Source organism: Phocoena sinus, chromosome 5 (assembly GCF_008692025.1).
Source record: "Phocoena sinus isolate mPhoSin1 chromosome 5, mPhoSin1.pri, whole genome shotgun sequence".
Lineage (NCBI taxonomy): Eukaryota > Metazoa > Chordata > Mammalia > Artiodactyla > Phocoenidae > Phocoena > Phocoena sinus.
The window spans coordinates 71,955,963-71,978,539 of NC_045767.1; the positions used below are offsets into that span (position 1 = coordinate 71,955,963).

The 22,577-nt window shown below is 39.0% G+C and overlaps 1 protein-coding gene and 1 non-coding gene across 2 annotated transcripts in view; both read right to left on the minus strand.

Annotated features, from left to right (window-relative positions):
- The window catches only part of CORIN (corin, serine peptidase), a 222,651-nt gene that overhangs the window by 159,154 nt on the left and 40,920 nt on the right, over positions 1-22,577 (minus strand). Inside the window, exon 3 of the mRNA XM_032632658.1 lies at positions 19,881-20,088. Coding sequence (XP_032488549.1) covers positions 19,881-20,088 — 208 coding nt within the window. The remainder of the gene's footprint in view (positions 1-19,880; positions 20,089-22,577) is intronic.
- LOC116754883 lies at positions 14,398-14,503 on the minus strand. The gene has a single exon (XR_004350211.1). It is a non-coding gene; the product is annotated as a U6 spliceosomal RNA (small nuclear RNA).

Here is a 22,577-nt window from a genome sequence, read left to right on the forward strand (position 1 = left end):
TCTTGTTATTTTCAGGGTACTCAACAGTTACATTCAGATAGGAACACTTTTGACTTTCTCAGAAACTCGCCTTAAAACTGGGTATCTTTTAGAATCCTGATATTCACATGACCACGTTAATATGTAGCTAAATTTGTTAGTGAAGATGTAGAAAGATGTTTTGCATTTGAAAGAATTCGCTTTAGAACATAAAATATGAATTAGTCCAGGCAAGTGTTTCAGTGTAAAGAGGACACCTGACTGCCATTCAGGAAATATATTAGATACTCATAGGATGCAAAGTATCGCTTAAATAACATTGTTTTAAAAGATTTCCTTTCCTAGATCTTATTCCAAAGACATTAGAGACTATATTTTCTCAAATGGAACTGGGGAACGTGGTGGAGGAATGTGGAGAACACAGAATTCCTATGCAAATACTTATACTTCGCTAGGCTCTAAGTGCTACTACACGTGCATTAACTCATTTCTTTCTCACTACAGCCCTATAGTACTGTACTGTACCATAGATACCATTACTATCATCCCTAATACGCGCAAAAGGCAACTGAAGCACAGGAAATATAAGAGACTTGTCCAAGATCCCTGAGGTAGTGAGTATCACAGCCAGCATTTGAACCCAGGCAGACTGATTCAAGGACTATTAACTACTCTTTTACATGTGAGTCCTTACTTTAGGAATGTATGCTCCAAAAGCATAGCTCAAGGTTAGTTCGAAACTTGATATGTACTTTCCCGTGGGCCAACCATAGACACAGTGGTTGGGTTCTCCCTTCACTCTACAAACTCCTAGTTAACCTTCAATGAGTCAGTATTTGCCTAAGGGGCTAAGGAACACTAGGAAAGGGTGAAGGCATTTCTCTTTCTTTTCCAGGTGTGAGACAGCCCACAGCAAAGCTCCAAAATAAGCTAGGCTTGGCTTCAGCATTCTTCCTTGCCACCTAGTCCCTGACCTGCGTACTGACACCATCCTGTCCAACGCCACTCCAGCACCCCACCTGGTCAGCCACCTCCACAAGAGCATTACTTGCTCCTCAACCTTTTCTTCCCTCCCTACAATCAAAATTATGTTCCCCAAGTGAGCTGATCACAATGAGACTTTCAAAGAAAAGAGAGGAAGATAACACAGAGTAGTACAAAATAATAGATGGACACTTAACCCCCCCAGAGGTTTCTGGCATCATTAGAAGATTGCTTGCTGGATCTGTAAATCAAAATTCATTCCTTAACGCAATGCTTCTCAGAGGAGTGGTGATAATCCCACCAGCTTTGCTAAATTTCAAAAGGTAACATTTTTTTTCTCGAGACTTGTTCTGGGAATATAGAGAGACATTAAAATACCATTAGGCTTTCCATTCTAAAAATAGGGCCTAAGAAAAATGTCTAGAGTGTTTCCAAATAGCTCTCTTAAAGAGGTGTAACCAACCAAGACCCAGAGGCTTTAAACTGCTGGATGAAGACATGTGAAATAGTGATAGAGTATTAATAACCAGCAGCCCTTTCAAACACTGAGCAGAATGAAGAGCCATTTTGTTCTTGCTTTGCATGAAATTCAAGTGCCTACGAGGGACTGAAGCATTTTGCTTTTCATCACATGGAACGGTGCCGTGAGACAGACCACACTATTTTGAAATATAAGTGCTGATATCCAAGCAACAAGCAGACTGACATCTTGAAAACAGTGCTCAGCACAGTGGAGGGGCCAGACTGGGCTACCAGGCTACTATTTTAGGAAAGATGGTTACTTTAAGTGATGTGTGAAGTGCATTTGGGGTCGTGCAAAAGTCCCTACAACATTTCAACTCAAGCTTAAGCCGAAAATTCTTTCCTCACCTCTGTAATTATGTGTTGAAACAAATACATAGGAACAGATATAAAGAATTCTATTATACAGGAATAGTGAGGTTTTTGGGGGTTTTCACTAGGAAGGCTACTCAAATTATTTATCTACAAAAAAATTGTAGATTTTACCTATATAATTTTTTTTTGTAGACAAAGATGTTTATTTTAAAATTATTTTTTTTCACATCTTTATTGGAGTATAATTGCTTTACAATGGTGTGTTAGTTTCTGCTGTATAACAAAGTGAATCAGCTATAGGTATACATACATCCCCGTATCTCCTCTCTCTTGCGTCTCCCTCCCACCCTCCCTATCCCACCCCTCTAGGTGGTCACAGAGCACCAAGCTGATCTCTGCGTGCTATGCGGCTGCTTCCCACTAGCTAGCTATTTTACATTTTTACATATACAATTTTAAGCAAATTTATCTACTAAAATTTCTATATTTATTTACAAAAAATTAGATTTTTTTCTTTATTGTACCCTTGACCAACATCTCCCCATTCCCCTCCCCCACAAATTTATAGATTTTTATCAGCAAAACGGGTTCTGATAAAGACATAAAGTTAAAATCATTGAATAAGCTACAGCCACACAGCAGTCTTATATAATAGCTAATGGATTTTTACGTTTTATATATCACTTTTTTCTAACTTTTTACTTTTTTTTATTGAAGTACAGTTGATGTATAATCTTATGTAAGTTACAGGTGTACAATATAGTGATTCACAATTTTAAAGGTTATACTCCATTTATAGTTATTATAAAATATTTGCTATATTTCCCATGTTGTGCAATAGATCCCTGTAGCTAATTTTATCTAACTTTTTACTTTAAACTACTTTTAGAGACTTACAGAAAAGTTATAAAAACAATACAGAAAGTTTCCATATAGCCTTTATCCAGGCTCCCCCAAAGCAAACATCTTACGTAACTACAGTGTAATTATCTGAACCAGGAAATTAACGCTGGTACTAAAGTAAGGACCCTATTCAAACATCTCCAAGATCTCCATTTAGGATCCCACACTGCATTTAGTTGTCACTTTTTATTTCTGACAAACTAACCTTTAAGTATATCAGAGAAGCTCAGGATTTAAAACTCTTCTTCTATGGGGCGGGGTGGGGGGAAGAATTTTTGTGACAGGCAGGCTTTAAGATGGCCCCCAATGACCCCACCTCCTGCTATTCATGCCCTGTGTAACCTCCTCCCCTTGAGTGTGAGTTGGCCTAGTGACTTGCTTACAACCAACAGAAGGTAATGGGATGTCACTTCCATCATTAGGGTACATAAGACTGTGACTCCTCCCTCACTAGCAGATGCTGTCCCTTACCAGTTCTCACGAAGCAAGTTGCCATGTTGGATAGGTCTACATGGCAAGGACTTGAACCTGGCCTCTGGCCAACAGCCAGCTGGGAACTGAGGCCCTCCACCCTTAAGGAACTGAAATTCTTCCAACAATCACATGAGCCTGGAAGTGGATCCTTTCCTAGGCAAGCCTTCAGATAAGACCCGAGACCTGGCCAACACCATGAATGCACCCATATGACAGATCCTGAAGCAGAGGACCCAGATAAGACACTGCCAGGTTCCAGATCCACAGAAACGGAGATAATAGTTGGGTGCTGTTTTAAGCTGCCACATCTGTGGAAATTTGTTACGTAGCAATAGGTAACTAATACACTTTTCTTTGATATATCACTTGGTAAGAGGCATGTTACTGAGTTAGATGTATTATTTATTGATGAGACTTACATAATCTTTTGTTTTAAAGAAAGTCGTAAATTTGTCTTTGTCAGGCCAAGCTGTTCCCTGAACAGTGCTCACAAAGTCATAGTCAATGGGAACACCCAGAGCTGCGGACCTCAGTCGTGAAGAGAATGTTAACAATGGAAGGGTCTTGCAAGATAATGTACTACTGTTTCCTCCTTTTACATGCAAGGAAATTGAAACTTAAAAAGATCTCATAGCCAGATGCTATGACGCCAGCCCAGTGCTCCGGAATTGTCTCACCTAGCTGACCTCTTCTCACAAACAGGAGTCACAGATAACACAGGAGCATAAATCCACAAATCATACAGGAGCACGAATTCATCACCACTGCTGGAAAACACAAAAAACAACAGATGACTTGTTTTCTCTGTGATGGGCCAACAGCATCAGCTTCCTATGTCTGCACTCTCTGGTGGTCTCAAGAGACCTCACAAGAGGTATGGCTTAGTTGGGGTACGAGAGGAGTAGGGAAGAGATTACCTTGGTTCCCAGCTTCATTAGACACGGGGACAGAAAGCTGTGCTAGTGAACACTTACAGGTGTCATTGTCTCACACCAGAAGAGAAATCATGGGAGAAGTCCAGTTATTTTTTGGTCACACTGGTCTGAAACTCTTTAAAACTAGAGTTTTTCATCATCTTCATTTGTAATAGCCATGGTTCCAGCAGGAAAGAAATGACTCACTGAAGTAGGATTACTGCAGAGTATTTAATGAAAAGGTCACTTATGAAGGTACTGGCAAGGTTTAGAAAAACCAACCAGGGGTAGTGCAGCATGCGGGGACAGGTTGCCGTTAGCATCCCAGATTCAAGGGACAAGAGAAGGAGCAGTTCTTGGGACTCAGAAAGAGCTGTATGCAGAAGGCTGCCTGATAGGAGCCAGGCCCTCCCACAGTGGGATTCAGGCAACTCCAAACTGTGTAACCTGGTAAAAGAAGAAACTAGGGGATCATGACCCAACTTGCCTCTCTTCCCCACACTCTGATGTCCTGTTGGTGGCTCCCATTGGCTGAGCCCCACAGGAAGCTAGAAAGTAGCCACTGTTGAAACCAACCTGTGGGGAAGAGTGGGCTGGAGGAGGGTGGGAAGTGGATAAGGAGAAGTAAAGAAGAAAGAGCCAGCACATGACTGCATGCCTCACACCAACGAGAGCTCAACAAATACTTGTCAGGGGACAAAACGCAGTGCTGTGGGAGGAGACTGTTCAACTATTATTAGCTTGACATCTGGTATGAGTGTTTACACCGCAGAAATCAGCAAATGCTACAAATCATAGTTTTGTTTTGTTTTTCAGGGAGCCAGTTTACCAGCATACCACTGGATGAAAGTATAAATCATGTCATCTCCTCTAGAAGGAAAGCTGTTTTTACCTCCACTGGAAGGAAAATTACGGTCATACACTTCTTGGACCAGATGAAGACATTATGTCAATATTAACCCCCTATCTCCCACTACCACCAGCCCTCCTTCTTGGTAGTAATACCATCTACCCAAGTCTGCAAGCCTAAAAACATTTGTTTCACCCTCACCCTCACCATTCATATGCAATTAATTACTAAGTACTGTTAATTTTACTTCCTCAAAGTCCCTCAAATCCATTTCTTCGCTCCCCATTTTATGTTCTCATAAAATTAAACTAGTTGTAGTTCCCCTAATATACGACAGATTTAGGCTGTCTGCTTTCTCCACCTTGCCCACATGGCAAATTTCTATATATTCTCCAAAATCAAATTCAGCTGTTACTTCTTCGCTGGGAACAGGCTTCTTAATGTTGCCAAATGGAAAGAGTCCCTCCTTCTCTGCGTTTCCCCCCATACCTTTTAAACTGATCACATTGGACAGCAGTGTAATTGTTTTCATGTCGTGTCCCCTATTATGCTGAGTCCCTTGAAGGCAGAACTGTGTTTTATTCACCAAAGCATCCCTAGCATCAGACAATGCACCTGGTACATCGTAGGTGCCAATAAATGTTTGCTAAAGGAATACAGTGATAACTTTCCTAACATCTTTGCCAAATAAACTGATGTCAGAAGCTGAAAGGGAGCTCCCAAGCTGTACACATGCCTAGCAAGACCCTCCACGCCACCATATGTCTAGCCCCCAACACTCACATCCTTGCCAACAGTATCTGCTTGCAGGACTGATTCCATCATGCCCCCTTTCTCACTTCCCGCAGATATCACAAGACACTCGGTATGTCCGGGTCTCTCTCACTTCCTGGATTCCCATATGTTCGTGGATCAAATGTAATCTTCTCAGTGAGATTTTCCTGAACAACATTTTGCTTAAAACTGCATGCCTTGCCACCATACCCATACTCTCCCAAAGCTCTTCAATTCTTTTTGGAATTTTTCCATTGCACTTATCACTATCTGATATACTATTATTATTATTAAAAATTTTTAAATCTGTTTCCTTATTGCCTATCTCCCTCCAATATAATATATGGTTCATGAAGTAAAGGATTCTTGTCTATTTTGTTTGCTGTCCTATCCTTAGTGTATACAGTAGGCATTCCATAAATATTTGTTTGAGAAATAAAAGAATCACATGCAGAGGATAATTCGGTGGCCTGCTTGGAACAAAGCTGTCAGAAGCAAAGTTGGGAGCAGAACTGTCACTACCTAACTCCCAACTTAATGGTTTGTACAAGAGCTCGCTCCATCCCTGTTCACATGATCTCCTCCCTATCAGGTCAGCAAATTCTACACTGTTGAATCTTGAAATAATTCCCACATAAAGGCAAAATCTCGGCAAAACCGCTATGGATGAACACCCTACAGATTAAGTGTCTCGCTTATATGCCAACAGTAAGATGTCACCCTTAAAATAGAGAAATTTGAGGAAATAACAACAAATAAACACAGCTAGAATTAAGATGAGTGTGAATAACGTAAAACCACACAACCGCCCCTGAAAGAGAATATAAAATTCCATACCCTTCTATCCAACATGATCCTGATTCTCATTAATACTCGGCATACTTACCAGGGCTCATGGAATAGAGGATTAAAAATCACAGGAAAATTTTCAATTGTTCAATTATTTTTTGCAGCTGTTTTGATTTTTTGCACATCATGAAATGATGCCTTAAATATGGATCTTTGAATGCACTGAATTACTGGCATTAAATATAAATTCTAGTCACATCCACCTAATACCCATGAATTATTGAGGAGAAAAGTAAACAAACTCCACTGAGCATGATGAAATATGTGTGCTTGAGACACTGTCAGTGATTTGACAAGGCGTTTTCAGGAAATTTGAGCTCCTGTGGCCTGACTCTCCAGCTTTACGTCTTTGTAAAATAAAAGGAATGTCAGTTATCTGACTGTGTATTACCCACACTTGGAGCCATTCTGGCACATAAATGAAATCTTACTTATCATTTTATGTGACTAGATCACCCATGTTAAAAAAATTTTTTTTTAATTAAAAATTAAAAAAAATTAAAAATCACCCATGTTGCCTGAGACTGAAAAGGGAACTGTGATACAACTGCCCACTTAAACAGCCAGGTAGTCAGCACAGGTGTAGCCCAAAAGACTGCTGATTACACGTTAGCAGATAAAATCAGGGAAGTAAGTGGCAGATGACTTTCCGAATATATAGTTGGTATAAGCAACAAAGCCTCTTTTTGCTTTGACTACTGATCTATATAAATTCTTAAAAAATATAGACATGAAAAAATATTAATCCTGTAATGTTTCCATTATTCTCAAATGTGACACAATTAGAGTTCTTGGGACACAGACAAAATCTTTAACACATAAATTAGCAGGATGTAATAATTCTTCATTTAGAAAAAAATAATAAAATAACCTTATGTTGACTTTATGTAATTGACAAATTCTTCAAAAAATTGTTTTAAATCAAGTCATATTTTTCAGTTGGCTTTTAAGATTATTTCAGGGTTGCATTTCCATAGGAGAGTGGCACATGCTATCTTATAAAATAATGTCTTTAAAAATACAGTAAGCTTTCTGAAAACTACAGGCCAATATCAATGATGAACACAGATGCAAAAATCCTCAACAAAAGACTAGCAAACAGAATCCAACAGCACATTAAAAGGATCATACACCATGATCAAGTGGGGTTTATCCCAGGAATGCAAGGATTCTTCAGTATACACAGATCAATCAATGTGATACAACATATTAACAAATTAAAGGAGAAAAACCATATGATCACCTCAATAGACGCAGAAAAAGTTTTTGACAAAATTCAACACCCATTTATGATAAAACCCCTCCAGAAAGTAGGCATAGAGGGAACCGACCTCAACATAATAAAGGCCATATATGACAAACCCACAGCCAACGTCATTCTCAATGGTGGAAAACTGAAACCATTTCCACTAAGATAAGGAACAAGACAAGGTTGCCCACTCTCACTACTACCATTCAACATAGTTTTGGAAGTTCTAGCCACAGCAATCAGAGAAGAGAAATAAATAAAAGGAATCCAAATCAGAAAAGAAGTAGTAAAGCTGTCACTCTTTGCAGATGACATGATACTATACACAGAGAATCCTAAAGATGCTACCAGAAAACTACAAGAGCTAATCAATGAATTAGGTAAAGTAGCAGGATACAAAATTAATGCACAGAAATCTCTGGCATTCCTATACACTAATGATGAAAAATCTGAAAGAGAAATTAAGGAAACACTCCCATTTAGCATTGCAACAAAAAGCATAAAATACCTAGGAATAAACCTCCGTAAGGGGACAAAAGACCTGTATGCAGAAAACTGTAAGACACCGATGAAAGAAATTAAAGATGATACAAACAGATGGAGAGATATACCATGTTTTCGGATTAAAAGAATCAACATTGTGAAAATGACTACTACCCAAAGCAATCTACAGATTCAATGCAATCCCTATCAAACTACCAAAGGCATTTTTCACAGAACTAGAACAAAAAAAAGTGCACAATTTGTATGCAAACACAAAAGATCCCAAATAGCCAAAGCAATCCTTTTTTTTTTTAACATCTTTATTGGAGTATAATTGCTTTACAATGGTCTGTTAGTTTCTGCTTTATAACAAAGTGAATCGGTTATACATATACATATGTTCCTATATCTCTTCCCTCTTGCATCTCCCTCCCTCCGACCCTCCCTATCCCACCCCTCTAGGTGGTCACAAAGCACCGAGCTGATCTCCCTGTGCTATGAGGCTGCTTCCCACTAGCTATCTATTTTACGTTTGGTAGTGTATATATGTCCATGCCACTCTCTCACTTTCTCCCAGCTTACCCTTCCCCCTCCCCATATCCTCAAGTCCATTCTCTAGTAGGTCTGTGTCTTTATTCCCGTCTTGCCCCAGGTTCTTCATGACCTTTTTTTTGCTTAGATTCCATATATATGTGTTAGTGTTAGCGTACAGTATTTGTTTTTACTTTTTCTGACTTACTTCACTCTGTATGACAGACTCTAGGTCCATCCACCTCACTAGAAATAATTCAATTTCATTTCTTTTATGGCTGAGTAATATTCCATTGTATATATGTGCCACATCTTCTTTATCCATTCATCTGCTGATGGACACTTAGGTTGCTTCCATGTCCTGGCTATTGTAAATAGAGCTGCAATGAACATTTTGGTACATGACTCTTTTTGAATTATGGTTTTCTCAGGGTATATGCCCAGGAGTGGGATTGCTGGATCATATGGTAGTTCTATTTTCAGTTTTTTAAGGAACCTCCATACTGTTCTCCATAGTGGCTGTATCAATTTACATTCCCACCAACAGTGCAAGAGTGTTCCCTTTTCTCCACATCCTCTCTAGCATTTATTGTTTCTAGATTTTTTTGATAACAGCAAGATCCTTTTTGACCCACCTCCTAGAGAAATGGAAATTAAAAAAAAATAAACAAATGGGACCTAATGAAACTTAAAAGGTTTTGCACAACAAAGGAAACCATAAACAAGACCAAAAGACAACCCTCAGAATGGGAGAAAATATTTGCAAATGAAGCAATTGAGAAAGGATTAATCTCCAAAATTTACAAGCAGCTCATGCAGCTCAATATCAAAAAAACAAACAATGCAATCCAAAAATGGGCAGAAACCTAAATGGACATTTCTCCAAAGAAGATATACAGATTGCCAACAAACACATGAAAGGATGCTCAACATCACTAATCATTAGAGAAATGCAAATCAAAACTACAGTGAGGTATCACCTCACACCAGTCAGAATGGCCATCATCAAAGCATCTACAAACAATAAATGCTGGAGAGGGTGTGGAGAAAAGGGAACCCTCTTGCACTGTTGGTGGGAATGTAAATTGATACAGCCACTATGGAGAACAGAATGGAAGTTCCTTAAAAAACTAAAAATAGAACTACCATATGACCCAGCAATCCCACTACTGGGCATATACCCTGAGAAAACCATAATTCAAAGAGTTATGTACCACAATGTTCATTGCAGCTCTATTTACAATAGCCAGGACATGGAAGCAACCTAAGTGTCCATTGACAGATGACTGGATAAAGAAGATGTGCCACATACATACAATGGAATATTACTCAGCCATAAAAAGAAACGAAACTGAGTTATTTGTAGTGAGGTGGATGGACCTAGAGTCTGTCATACAGAGTGAAGTAAATCAGAAAGACAAAAACAAATACCATGTGCTAACACATATGTATGGAATCTAAAAGGAAAAAGGTTCTGAAGAACCTAGGGCCAGGACAAGAATAAAGATGCAGACATAGAGAATGGACTTGAGGACACGGGGAAAGGGAAGCTGGGACACAGTGAGAGAGTAGTATGGACATACATACACTACCAAATGTAAAATAGATAGCTAGTAGGAAGCAGCTGCATAGCACAGGGAGATCAGCTCGGTGCTTTGTGACCACCTAGAGGGGTGGGATAGGGAGGGTGGGAGGGAGACGCAAGGAGATATGGGGATATATGTATATGTATAGCTGATTCACTTTGTTATAAAGCAGAAACTAACACACCATCGTAAAGCAATTATACTCCAATAAAGATGTTAATAAAAAAGAATACAGTAAATTTTATAAGCAGAAAAATTTGATACTTTTTACTAAAAGATTATCAGTAAAATTCAACTCAAAAGTGGTATAGTAATATAATGGTGTGCAGTAGTAGAAATATTGAAAATAAACTGGATGGTGGGGAAGAGGTTTTGTAATTCTGGTATAGCAAATATTTTTGAAAAAATCATTCCTGTATCAACTTTTTTTTTTTTTTTTTTTTGGCAGTACCCGGGCCTCTCACTGTTGTGGCCTCTCCCTTTGTGGAGCACAGGCTCCGGACGCGCAGGCTCAGCGGCCATGGCTCACGGGCCCAGCCGCTCCGCAGCATGTGGGATCTTCCCAGACCAGGGCATGAACCCGTGTCCCCTGCATCGGCAGGCAGACTCTCAACCACTGCGCCACCAGGGAAGTCCCCTGTATCAACTTTGATGCCATCTTGATTGTTCACCTGGAGGCCATCTCAGTAATCTGGCCATCTTTAGTAATAAGTTGGAGTTAGAACAGGAAAACCGTATCATCTGTATATTTGAAATGACAGGCAAATTTTACTCTAACTTTGAATAATGGTAACTAGAGTATGGGGTCATTTTTCTAGGCAACTCTGCTGCTTCTAAAAAGGAAGCCTAGGACCTTGATAAGAAATGAACAAACTGTGCCTCCCAGAAAAAGGAATTTTAAATACCTCTTGTTTCTGTCAACATTCTTTTTCTTCCTCTCGAGTGGCTGAAACAAAAGTATGCCTAGAACCTTTATTTACCTAACAGGATTTTAGCAAAACCAAAAGCTTAAAAGGTGAACACAAGGTGAATAGAAGATAGCAACACAGCAGAATTCCAATCTTGATTTTAGGAGCAAAACACAGAATTCATGCTGAAAGTAAGCTGATCTTAATACCTAGAGTCAAAAATTCTATTTGAGTCAAAAATTCTATTTTCTACCATGAACCTTTCAACTCTGAGCAAAAGCCAAGGCACACAGGTGTTCCCAGCAGATAAGCTGACATGTCCCCAAGGTGACACACTGTAAATATTTGTTTAACATTTATTTAGGTGAGAACCTGACAGCTGCAACAGAGAAAAAGAGGGCTTTGGCTGGCAGGGTCCCAATTTGCAAGCCCCGCTGGGCAAGACAGAAGTCCTGCAGATAACTGGGCCCATCGTTTCTGAAGGCAGTTAGATGACTCCTTGCTGCTACTGGATCCATGGGTGTGTCAACACAACCCTCCCCAAGGCCCCCAACTAGATTCTCTATTATTCCCAAAGCAAATATAAAAGTGTCCCTGAGAAAAGTTATGGTAGATTTAATTTTCTTTTTTCATAAGTTTTTAGAGCTCCTTTAATCAGGGCCATGGGCCATGAGTGAACCTGCCCCTTAACCTATGGGAAACGAATTGACCATAAGATGCTGGACTCCTTGTCACAGTTTCTCCACTAAGTTCTCACCAGTCAGTTTAAAAATCTCTAGTGATAACAACTCACCATTTCCTGAGACAACATTTCCATATATATACAACTTTAGTATCCATAAAGTTCTCACTTTAGTTAAGTTAGAATCTACTTCTCTATGACTTTCAGTTCCTGGTTCCATCTTTGCCCTGTGGAAGCATAGAGAAAAAGTGTGCTCCCTCTTCCAGTCGTGGCCCAGGAGATTGGAGGGTGGCCATTGTGCACCCTCAGGGCCTCACATCTCCAGGTCCCCCAACTCTTCTTCACATGAACAGATTCTGAACCACTATCCTGGTCATTTTTCTTTAAACATGTTTATCACTGTTTTGTTTCTGTTCTGTACATGAACCTTACATCTAAGATTTTCAACTAGAGTTGACCTAAAGTCTTTTTAACTGATGTATATGAGTCTGTATTAAAAAGAAAGCACTGATCCACCAAGCCAATCCTCAAGAACAATCTAGTGTTTCCTCCTCTATTAGATCCAGGATTTTGACAGAAATGAACAAGAACAAGTTAATGTACTTTAGCTGGTTGTTCTGCCAACTGATGCTCACTCAGAAGGAAGTTAAGTCATCTCTGGGAATACCATCCAACTCAATTTAAAGTTGTAATTATTTAACACACATGTAGAATTTGATTTATGCATGAGTTTTCAGGAACATATCAATTATACAAAGCAATGCACAACCATTATCAATGGATTTTGAACTCCCATTTACCTAGACATTTAGGGGAGCTCCCTAATGGAAGAGTTTATTTATTGATCCATTTATTCCAACAAATATTTATTGAGCACCTACTATGTGTTGGGCACTGCTCTGAACACTGGGTATACGACAGTGTGCAAAGTCAGTAAGTTCTCTGCCACTGTGGTGCTTATAAAGTAAGACAGAGAAGCACAAAGGGACACAGCCTTGCTGCAGTGTAAGATAACAGAACTACCGAGGGTGATCAGAGAAGATTTCTCCACAGAGATGTCTTTTGAACAGAGGGCACAGATCAAGGGGATAGATCCATCCTGGCAAATGGAGCAGCATGTGAAAAGGAAGCTGGGGAAAGGTGGGCATTTTTGAGAAAGGTCAGTGCAGCTGTGGCAGGGTTGATGACACCAGAGAAGCAAGGAAGGCTTCAAAAGCCATGGCAAAAAGTTCAGCTTACAATCTAAGTCTAAGAGAAAGCCCTTGAATGGGTAGAGGCAGGGAATGACATCATCTAATTTGTGCTTTTATTTTTTTTCCCTTTCAGTTTTATTTAGACATAACTGACATACAGCACTGTGTAAGTTTAGGATGTACAGCTAATGATGACCACAATAGATTTAGCAAATATCCATCATCTCATACAGATACAAAATTAAAGAAATAGAAAAAAATATTTTTCCTTGTGATGAGAATTCTTAGGATCTACTCTCTTTAACAACTTTTATGTAATAACATACGGCAGTGCTAACTGTGTTTTTAAATCATAATGTTGACAGCTAAGTGGAAAATGGATTAGAAGATGAAAAGAATGAGAAAAATATGTAAATCTTGCATCCCTGAAAGAGGTGATGAAGTTTATACCCTCCCAGAAACTCACACACCATCTTTGACTACCATATCAATAACAGTACTATTTATATTTAATAATAATTTACTTATTGTTTATAACAATACTACTTATGGAGAAGTTACTGTGTGCTAGAGAGTGCAGGGCATATATGAGCACTGTATAAATCATTCTGTTTAACACACACAAACAAAACCACTATGAAGTGAGTATTATCACTTTCATTAAACAGATGAGGAAACTGAAGGTCAGGAAGGCCAACTGAAGTGCCCAAGGTCTTATAATTGGCAATTGGCAGAGCTGTGGTTTGAATCAGGTTTCATCTGCCCCCCAAATTTTCAAGTGCATTCTCTGCATTTACCAGATTAATTTCTCTAGTCTCCAGTGAACATATTTATTTGGGGAAAAGTATAGTGCTTTTGAAGAAGTTCATTTGAAGAACCTCACTCAACCTCTTCCACAATCCTATAGGGATTGAGTACATGACAGAAAACTGTCCGGTAGATCCCAGGTTTGAGATATAATCTTTAATCTCTAGTCATTTAGCTAGATAAAGAATGTTTTTCAGATAATTTATCTATTTTCTTGACTAAAAAGTGGATAGCAGAACCTGACATATCTCATCTTTTTTTTGGACAAGTTCAATTAGGTCCTGCATGAGAAATATTGACCCAAAATAGATGTATCAGCTAAACTTTGATCAGGACGTGATGATCCAGGTATTGTGCTAAATGCTTTAATATGAGTTATCTTAGTCAAAAATCAAAAAATATGGAACACTTCACAAATCTGCATGTCACCCTTGCATTGGCATGACGCTAATCTTCACTGTATTGTTCCAATTTAGTATACATGCTCCCAAAGCAAGCACAGATAAGAATTTTTTATTTCATGTCTACAGATGTTAAGAATATCTGCTAAGCACCTAGGGGCAAATCAACACTCCAGAGGAAAAAAACCAATAGAAAACACATCCATTTTTAAATGTTAATGATTTATTTCACGAGCAAAGTTTCTCTGCAAAGTATTAGAGGATGTGAGTAGGGTGATGATGATCAGCAATCTCTCCTGGGTGTCTTCCAGAAGCAAAGCCAAGGCGGGACCTCTCAGGCCAGCTAACCCCGCTTCAGCTTTGATAAATTCATAGACCTATTATGTCAACCCAGAGGGAAAAGGTGATAGCTACATATCAAAAGCATATGGCTGCAATGTTTGCTTCCTCTTCCAAACACAGAGATTTTAAGTGTATCAAAAAGTCATCCAGGGGCTTCCCTGGTGGCGCAGTGGTTGAGAGTCCGCCTGCCAATACAGGGAACACGGGTTCGTGCCCCGGTCTGGGAAGATCCCACATGCCGCGGAGCGGCTGGGCCCGTGAGCCATGGCCGCTGAGCCTGCGCGTCCGGAGCCTGTGCTCCGCAACGGGAGAGGCCACAACAGTGAGAGGCCCACGTACCGCAAAAAAAAAAAAAAAAGTCATCCAGAAACATCTGTTATTCTCCTGGCCTAGGAATTGTTCATCTCTCTCTACCTACATGCTTATATTTTTAAGCTATTCCTTCTAACCCACATATTTTTAGGGCTACCTGAATTGTTTATCAGTCAAATCTCTATATTTTGAGATATATTTCATTGAATCAATATAGTTATGGATTATCCTATATTATAAGATATCCGTTAATTATCCTGTATTATAGTCCATGATACACACACATATTTTTTAATAAATGAAACACTTAACGAAACTGTTTAATTAAACTGTTAAAGTTCATTGTTATATAATATAGTTGAGTACAGTTGAGGTCTCAAAGGGACAGGTTAAAAACCATACTACTTATACATCCCACTCTATCTTTTTAAATTAAAGTCTAAATGTTATTAAGTACCTATTTTCTCTAGGATGGAATATAAGCAATTCTCTATTATTCGAATAGTAGAGTAGTAGAGAAAATGAGTAGAACAAATAATCCAAAATAGTGAAATATAAGAAAAAATGTTTGATATATAAAAATATAAGAATTATTTTCTACAATACATTTTACCTTTCTGAATTTATTTTACTTATTAAATTTAGCTTGCAGGTCTCATGCACATGCTAAATGAAAGCAGGAAGCACTGGTCTGAAAGTACAATCATAAAATTAAATATAATAATGAATGTAATAAAATGTAGGACAAGTCCCTGAAGGATACCTGAAAATTGACTATAAATTATTACCCACTATAACAGAAAATGGAAAACTCTCCTATGAGAGCATTTCTCAGGATGAACCAGGTCAGGAGAAAAACAATTTTTACCTAAAAGTACCCTGAAGACTCTGGGCAGCTTAACTAGAATTTTACAACTGATTTAGCTGAGAGTAGAGATTGAATTATCAGAAAAAGGATGATCAAAATGAGTTAAGAGTCCCCTGGAGGCTGAATGCACTCTCTTTCATTGTCTTATATGACATTTATATCAGTATATATAAATTTCATGGTAAAGAGAGAACTTTCATGTTAAAGAGAGAAACTCTTTTATATAAGTATATAAATTTATATAAGTATATATACACACTCCTGAGTCCATAGAGAAATTAAAGCAAAGAGATGTAAGTGAAATTGTTTGAAATTAGGGAGAAATGGAATCCAACTCCAGCAGCCTTAAGTATTCTACCTAATTTTCTTTTAATCCACGTAGTATCCTACATTTTTTCCAGAATCCTTCAATATTTAGCATATGTTAGAAATACTCTGTGCTCTCAATGTCATTAGTATTGCCCCTCCTTTCCAATTCACTGATAGCTATTGCTGACATTTACTGAGCTCTTCATAAAAACCCCTGCACTGTCATTTAATCCTCACGTGAACTTTGTAAAGCACAATGATTATCTCCATTTTACAGATGAGTGGGCTGAGACATACAGCTCCAGAGCCTGTGTATTGAATGGCGACCCCCAAAAGACATGTCCATGTCCTAACCTCAGGAACCTGTGAATGTGACCTTATTTGGAAAAATGGTCTTTGTGGCTGTAATTAAGTTAAAGACCTTGCGATGATGAGATCATCTTGGGTTATCTGGATGGGCCCTAAATCCACTGACAAGTGTCCTCACAAGAGCAGACGCACACAGACAAGAAGGCCATGTGAAGATCGAGGCAGAGACTGGAGTGATGTGGCCACAAGTCAAGAGTGATTGAAACCACTGGGAGGAAACTGGCAAAGAAAGGAAGTGAGCCTCTCCCCAGGACCCCTGGCACAGTCCCCACCAGACTTTGGACTTCTAGCTTCTAGAACTGTGAGAGAATAAATTTCTGTTTAAGCCACCCAGCTTGTAGTAATTTGTTACGGCCGCCCTAGAAAATTAAGACAATCACCACGCTATAATGCCACTGTTCTAGGAACATAAAGGGCCTCTCTACTACCATGCCATAGTTTGACTCTTTGGAAAGATCTAACAGAGTTTCTCTCTTTACCATGAAAGTACGCTCTGCAAATGATTCTTTCAGGGGAAACATTTTCCTGAATGTGGTGTCTGTTAATAGTGCTTCTATACTTACTTCTATAATTCAGAATCTATTGTTTCTTTTCTACTCAGTTTTTATTTTACAGCAATGTAGGTTTTTTCCAGTTAAAATAATAAAAACCTTCTCTAGGTCCATCCACCACACTACAAATAACTCAATTTCGTTTCTTTTTATGGCTGAGTAATACTCCATTGTATATATGTGCCACATCTTCTTTATCCATTCATCTGTCGATGGACACTCAGGTTGCTTCCATGTCCTGGCTATTGTAAATACAGCTGCAATGAACATTGTGGTAGATGACTCTTTTTGAATTATGGTTTTCTCAGGGTATATGCCCAGTAGTGGGATTGCTGGGTCATATGGCAGTTCTATTTTTAGTTTTTTCAGGAACCTCCATACTGTTCTCCATAGTGGCTGTATCAATTTACATTCCCACCAACAGTGCAAGAGGGTTCCCTTTTCTCCACACCCTCTCCAGCATTTATTGTTTGTAGAGTTTTTGATGATGGCCATTCTGACCAGTGTGAGATGATAGTGAAGTAAGTCAGAAAGAGAAAAACAAATACTGTATGCTAACACATATATATGGAATCTAAAAAAAAAAAATGGTCATGAAGAACCTAGGGGCAAGACGGGAATAAAGATGCAGACCTACTAGAGAATGGACATGAGGATACCGGGAGGGCGAAGGGTAAGCTGGGACAAAGTGAGAGAGTGCCATGGACATATATACACTACCAAACGTAAAATAGATAGCTAGTGGGAAGCAGCCGCGTAGCACAGGGAGATCAGCTCGGTGCTTTGTGACCACCTGGAGGGGTGGGATAGTGAGGGTGGGAGGGAGGGAGAGGCAGGAGGGAAGAGATATGGGAACATATGTATATGTATAACTGATTCACTTTGTTATAAAACAGAAACGAACACACCATTGTAAAGCAATTATACTCCAATAAAGATGTTAAAAAAAATAATAAAAACCTTTGTCTATTCAAAACTTTCTTTGTACATTAAATTAGTACAAATAACATGGAACCTATCTGCACTTAAAAATGCAATTCATTTTCTCATTACTACTCTGAAAACTTTCTAACATTTTAATTCAGAAAATAATTGATGTTATATATGATTATGTACTTAACAGTGCTTTGAAATTTAAAAAAACTGTATACTTACTAATTCAGATATTCCATAACATACTTTTATTGATTTACTCTCACTGAAAATTATTACTTCAATATAATATAATATTGAAATTACATTATTTCAATATAATATAATATTGACATTGTATTATTTCAAAAAGGTGGGAATGCGTTCAAAGGTACAAACTTCTAGTTATAAAATAAATAAGTCACGGAGATGTAATGTACAGCATGGTGACTATGGTTAATAATACCATATTGTTGGGCTTCCCTGGTGGCGCAGTGGTTGGGAGTCCGCCTGCCGATGCAGGGGACACGGGTTGGTGCCCCGGTCTGGGAAGATCCCACATGCCGCGGGGCGGCTGGGCCCGTGAGCCATGGCCGCTGGGCCTGCGCGTCCGGAGCCTGTGCTCCACAACGGGAGAGGCCACAGCAGTCAGAGGCCCATGTATGGCAAAAAAAAAAAAAAAATACCATATTGTATATTTGAAAGTTAAGAGAGCAGATCTCAAAAGTTCTCATCACAAGGAAAAAAATTTGTAACTGTGTGGTGATGGATGTTAACTAGACCTATTGTAGTGATCACTTCACAATATACACATACATTGTATCTTTAGGTTGTACACCTGAGACTAATATAATGTTACATGTCAATTATACCTCAATTTTAAAAAAAAAAGAAATGAGCTTACAAGACACATACACAAGTACACCGACTCACATGTTCTCCCCCACCCTCCCAAAAGAGAAAATTCTTTCTAATCCTATTCGATATTGTGCTGGACAGTCTCTGTCGCTCTGCATCTACCCTTCACCCTCCTCACCCTGCTCTGGGCTCCAGTGTGGACCGTAAGAATCACCCAGCATCTCACCCGTACCTGATTTAGATGAGATTTGGGACTTCTGAACTGATGATATTGGGATGAGATTTTGGATCTCATCTACTGCACTCATATCAATTGCTCACCCTTGCCCAATTGTTGTGGGTGAGTTCAGTCGGTAGGAGGCCCTGGCAGAGGAGAGGGCAAGAGGAGAGTGAGGTCAGGGCATCTATTCCTTCTTCTCTCTCCCTGCAGGACTGAAGGGCTGGCGGTGGCTGTGTCCCTCTGTCTCGAGTCACAGAACTTGGCTTGTCGGGAGACCCCCTGCCCACAACTGCAGCTTTTTCCAGGTCTGCCTGCTCTTTGCCTCTTTCAAGTCTTGAGTAGTGGAACTGCATCGCATTATTATGAGACCCTGGTGCCTCTCATCCTTACTTGTTCTCTTAACCCTACCCACACCGCCATAAATTGTCTCTTCAAAAACATCTTTTCCATCGCCCTTGGAGTGTGCTGTCTTCTACCAGACCCTCAGCGAAACAGCTACTGACTACCCCAGCTGATAGCCTCCATCTAATAGCCTGAATGATTTCTTCCCATAAATAAAATTATCCCAGATTTCCCAAAAATGTCTACTTCAAAAGGATTACAACTGGTGTGGGATTTTTTTTTTCCTTTAACAACAACCAAAACAGAAGGGGGTAGCTCGGGATGATTTTGTTCTTCTCAGACACTTCTGCTACCACTGACTCTTATCACTGAATGCTTTTCATTCCAAAATACCTGTCATCACCATCACCGATGCACTCGGGGAAGGCAAGGCTGCAGCCAAAAAGCATGATATGTTGATAGCAACCAAGGCGATGGAGGTACATGAAGAACTTGAGGAACTTCTCCATTTCCATGTTTTTGACAATAGAGAGGAGAGGTGTCAGCGTGGTGTGGTAGGGCAGCATCTGACACTGGCTGTGAGTGATATTCATGCAGGCACCTGAGAAGGCAAGACAATTATGTTTAGGAAAAGACACATCAGAATTATATGTTTATAAACTCATTTGATATGACAGACTAATGTGCTCGTACAATAAAATATATTCTGTAAGTCAGAATGATTATAGATATACAGTAAGGCACATACATACATAGCAGCATTATTTATAATTGCCAAGATATGGAAGCAACCTAAGTGTCCATCAACAGATGAATGGATAAAGATGTGGTGTATATATATATACACCACGTCTGTATTGTATAATACGGGGAATATAACCAATATTTTATAGTAACTATAAATGGAGTGTAACCTTTAAAAATTGTATAAAAATAAATTTTTTAAAAAGAAAGCAAGAAAAGTGTGTGTGTGTGTGTGTGTGTGTGTGTGTGTGTGTGGTCATGAAATCAAGCTGCCAATACTCATAAAGGGATAGCATCTGTGTGCTGGGAAAATGTGTGGAAAAATACACTCTCACACATAGTCAATGGGCAATCACTATTCTGGATCACAGCTGGGCAGGGCAATATGTATCAAAAAATATTTTAAATATGCATAGCCTTTGACACTGTAATATTTCTTAAAATGTATAAGGAATTAATCATGGTTGTGCACATGGATTTATCTACAGGGATCTTCATCTCTGCACAGTTTATACTTTTTAAAAGATAGCAATCACCTAAACATTCAACAAAGGGAACTGGTTTAAAATATTACGGAACAAACAACAGAATGCTCAGCTACATTAAAGATGCTTTAGAAGACTATTAATCACCTAGAATGAGGCTTATAATAAATAAAAATTGCAAATCACAAAACAATTTGTATACCATGATCCTGTTTTTAAAAATACATGATTATTCAAGGACTTCCAATCCTGCCCATGTTTAGGGTCAGCTCAGAGACTCTGGCCTCATTTTATTCCAAGCTGGCTCTCCCGAGCATTACCACCTCCATGGCCTTTCCTTCTCCTTCATGCCATAAATTTGCATGGTTGGCCAAAAACTTAAGGGCACGACATTTTTTTTGGACCTCATCAAACTCATAATACAAAATGGGAAATAAAAGAATCAGAGAAGAAGAAAAATCCAGATTAAAATCTGTATATAGAACACAGATAGACATAAACATGAATTCAGCTTTGCATGAGGGCCGAGGTGGGGAGTTTCGGGCAAGTTTCACAAGTATGACACTCAAATCTTTTAGGAGGGAAGTTAAAATGCATTTCAGTTTGAGAAGCATTAGAGGCTGGAAGAAGGTATAGAGTGGACTTCAAAATGACACAGTTATATGTATTGTGCTATAAACAGAAAAGCTTGCTTAGAGGAGCTAAGAGTAAATTTATCTCCAACAAAAATATGAAATCATTCACGAAGAATTCAGTATCAAGAAAACATTTATTACAAATCAAGCTTGTGCCAGGCACCACAACAGGTACTCAGATCTCCTAGTTCAGAATTATCTCATTTTCACAACCCAGTAAAGTGATATCATAAATATATTACACATGAGGAAATTCAATATCAGAAACCCTAAGACATCTGCCCAGGAGTGCACAGCTATTATGTGGAAATTCCAGATCTTCAAACCTATGCTTTCTGAGAAATTTCCATTTGGAGCCACCTTAAGCTAATGCAAAGGGGGTTATGATGTTAAAAACAGTTCTTTAAGAAGTTAATTCCTAATGGCCCATGAAAGGAAGAGGCTAAAAAGCATATAGTGATATATCACATAGTCTGTATTTAAATTCATAGATAATATACCATGTATTCTGATCACATTATCATTCATTTTACATTGCATTATTTTCTTTAGGGGTCATCAGCTTTGGGGTTTATACACTTGATTATAAACCATATTTGGTGAGATGACCAAAAGGCTCATTTACCCCACCGAGGCAAAGAAAACACAACACCGAGAGAGCATTTGAAAAATACATGATAATGAGGAAAATCATATTTTGGTGGCTATACTATGTTCATGGCAGTGTGAATTGCACAAGAGATTTCCTAATAGCAAATTCCCTTGGGAAAAGAGAAAATGATAAAATAATAGTCTGAAACCTTAAAATATGTCTCAAGGGCTTCCCTGGTGGCGCAGTGGTTGAGAGTCCGCCTGCCGATGCAGGGGACGCGGGTTCGTGCCCCGGTCCGGGAAGATCCCACATGCTGCGGAGCGGCTAGGCCCGTGAGCCATGGCCGCTGAGCCTGCGCATCCGGAGCCTGTGCTCCGCAACGGGAGAGGCCACAACAGTGAGAGGCCCGTGTACCGCAAAAAAAAAAAAAAAAAAAAAAAAAAAAAAAAAAAGTCTCAAAATAATTGGCATGGACAAAAATAATAATGTCTTATATTTATAAAATGGTTTTCTAAAGTTTTCCAAACCACTCTTATTAGGATTATAATCTCTCATTATAAATGAAGAAACTAAGGCTCTCATAGGTATGTAGGTAGATAGAAAGGTGATGGATGGATGGACGGGATGGGTAGAC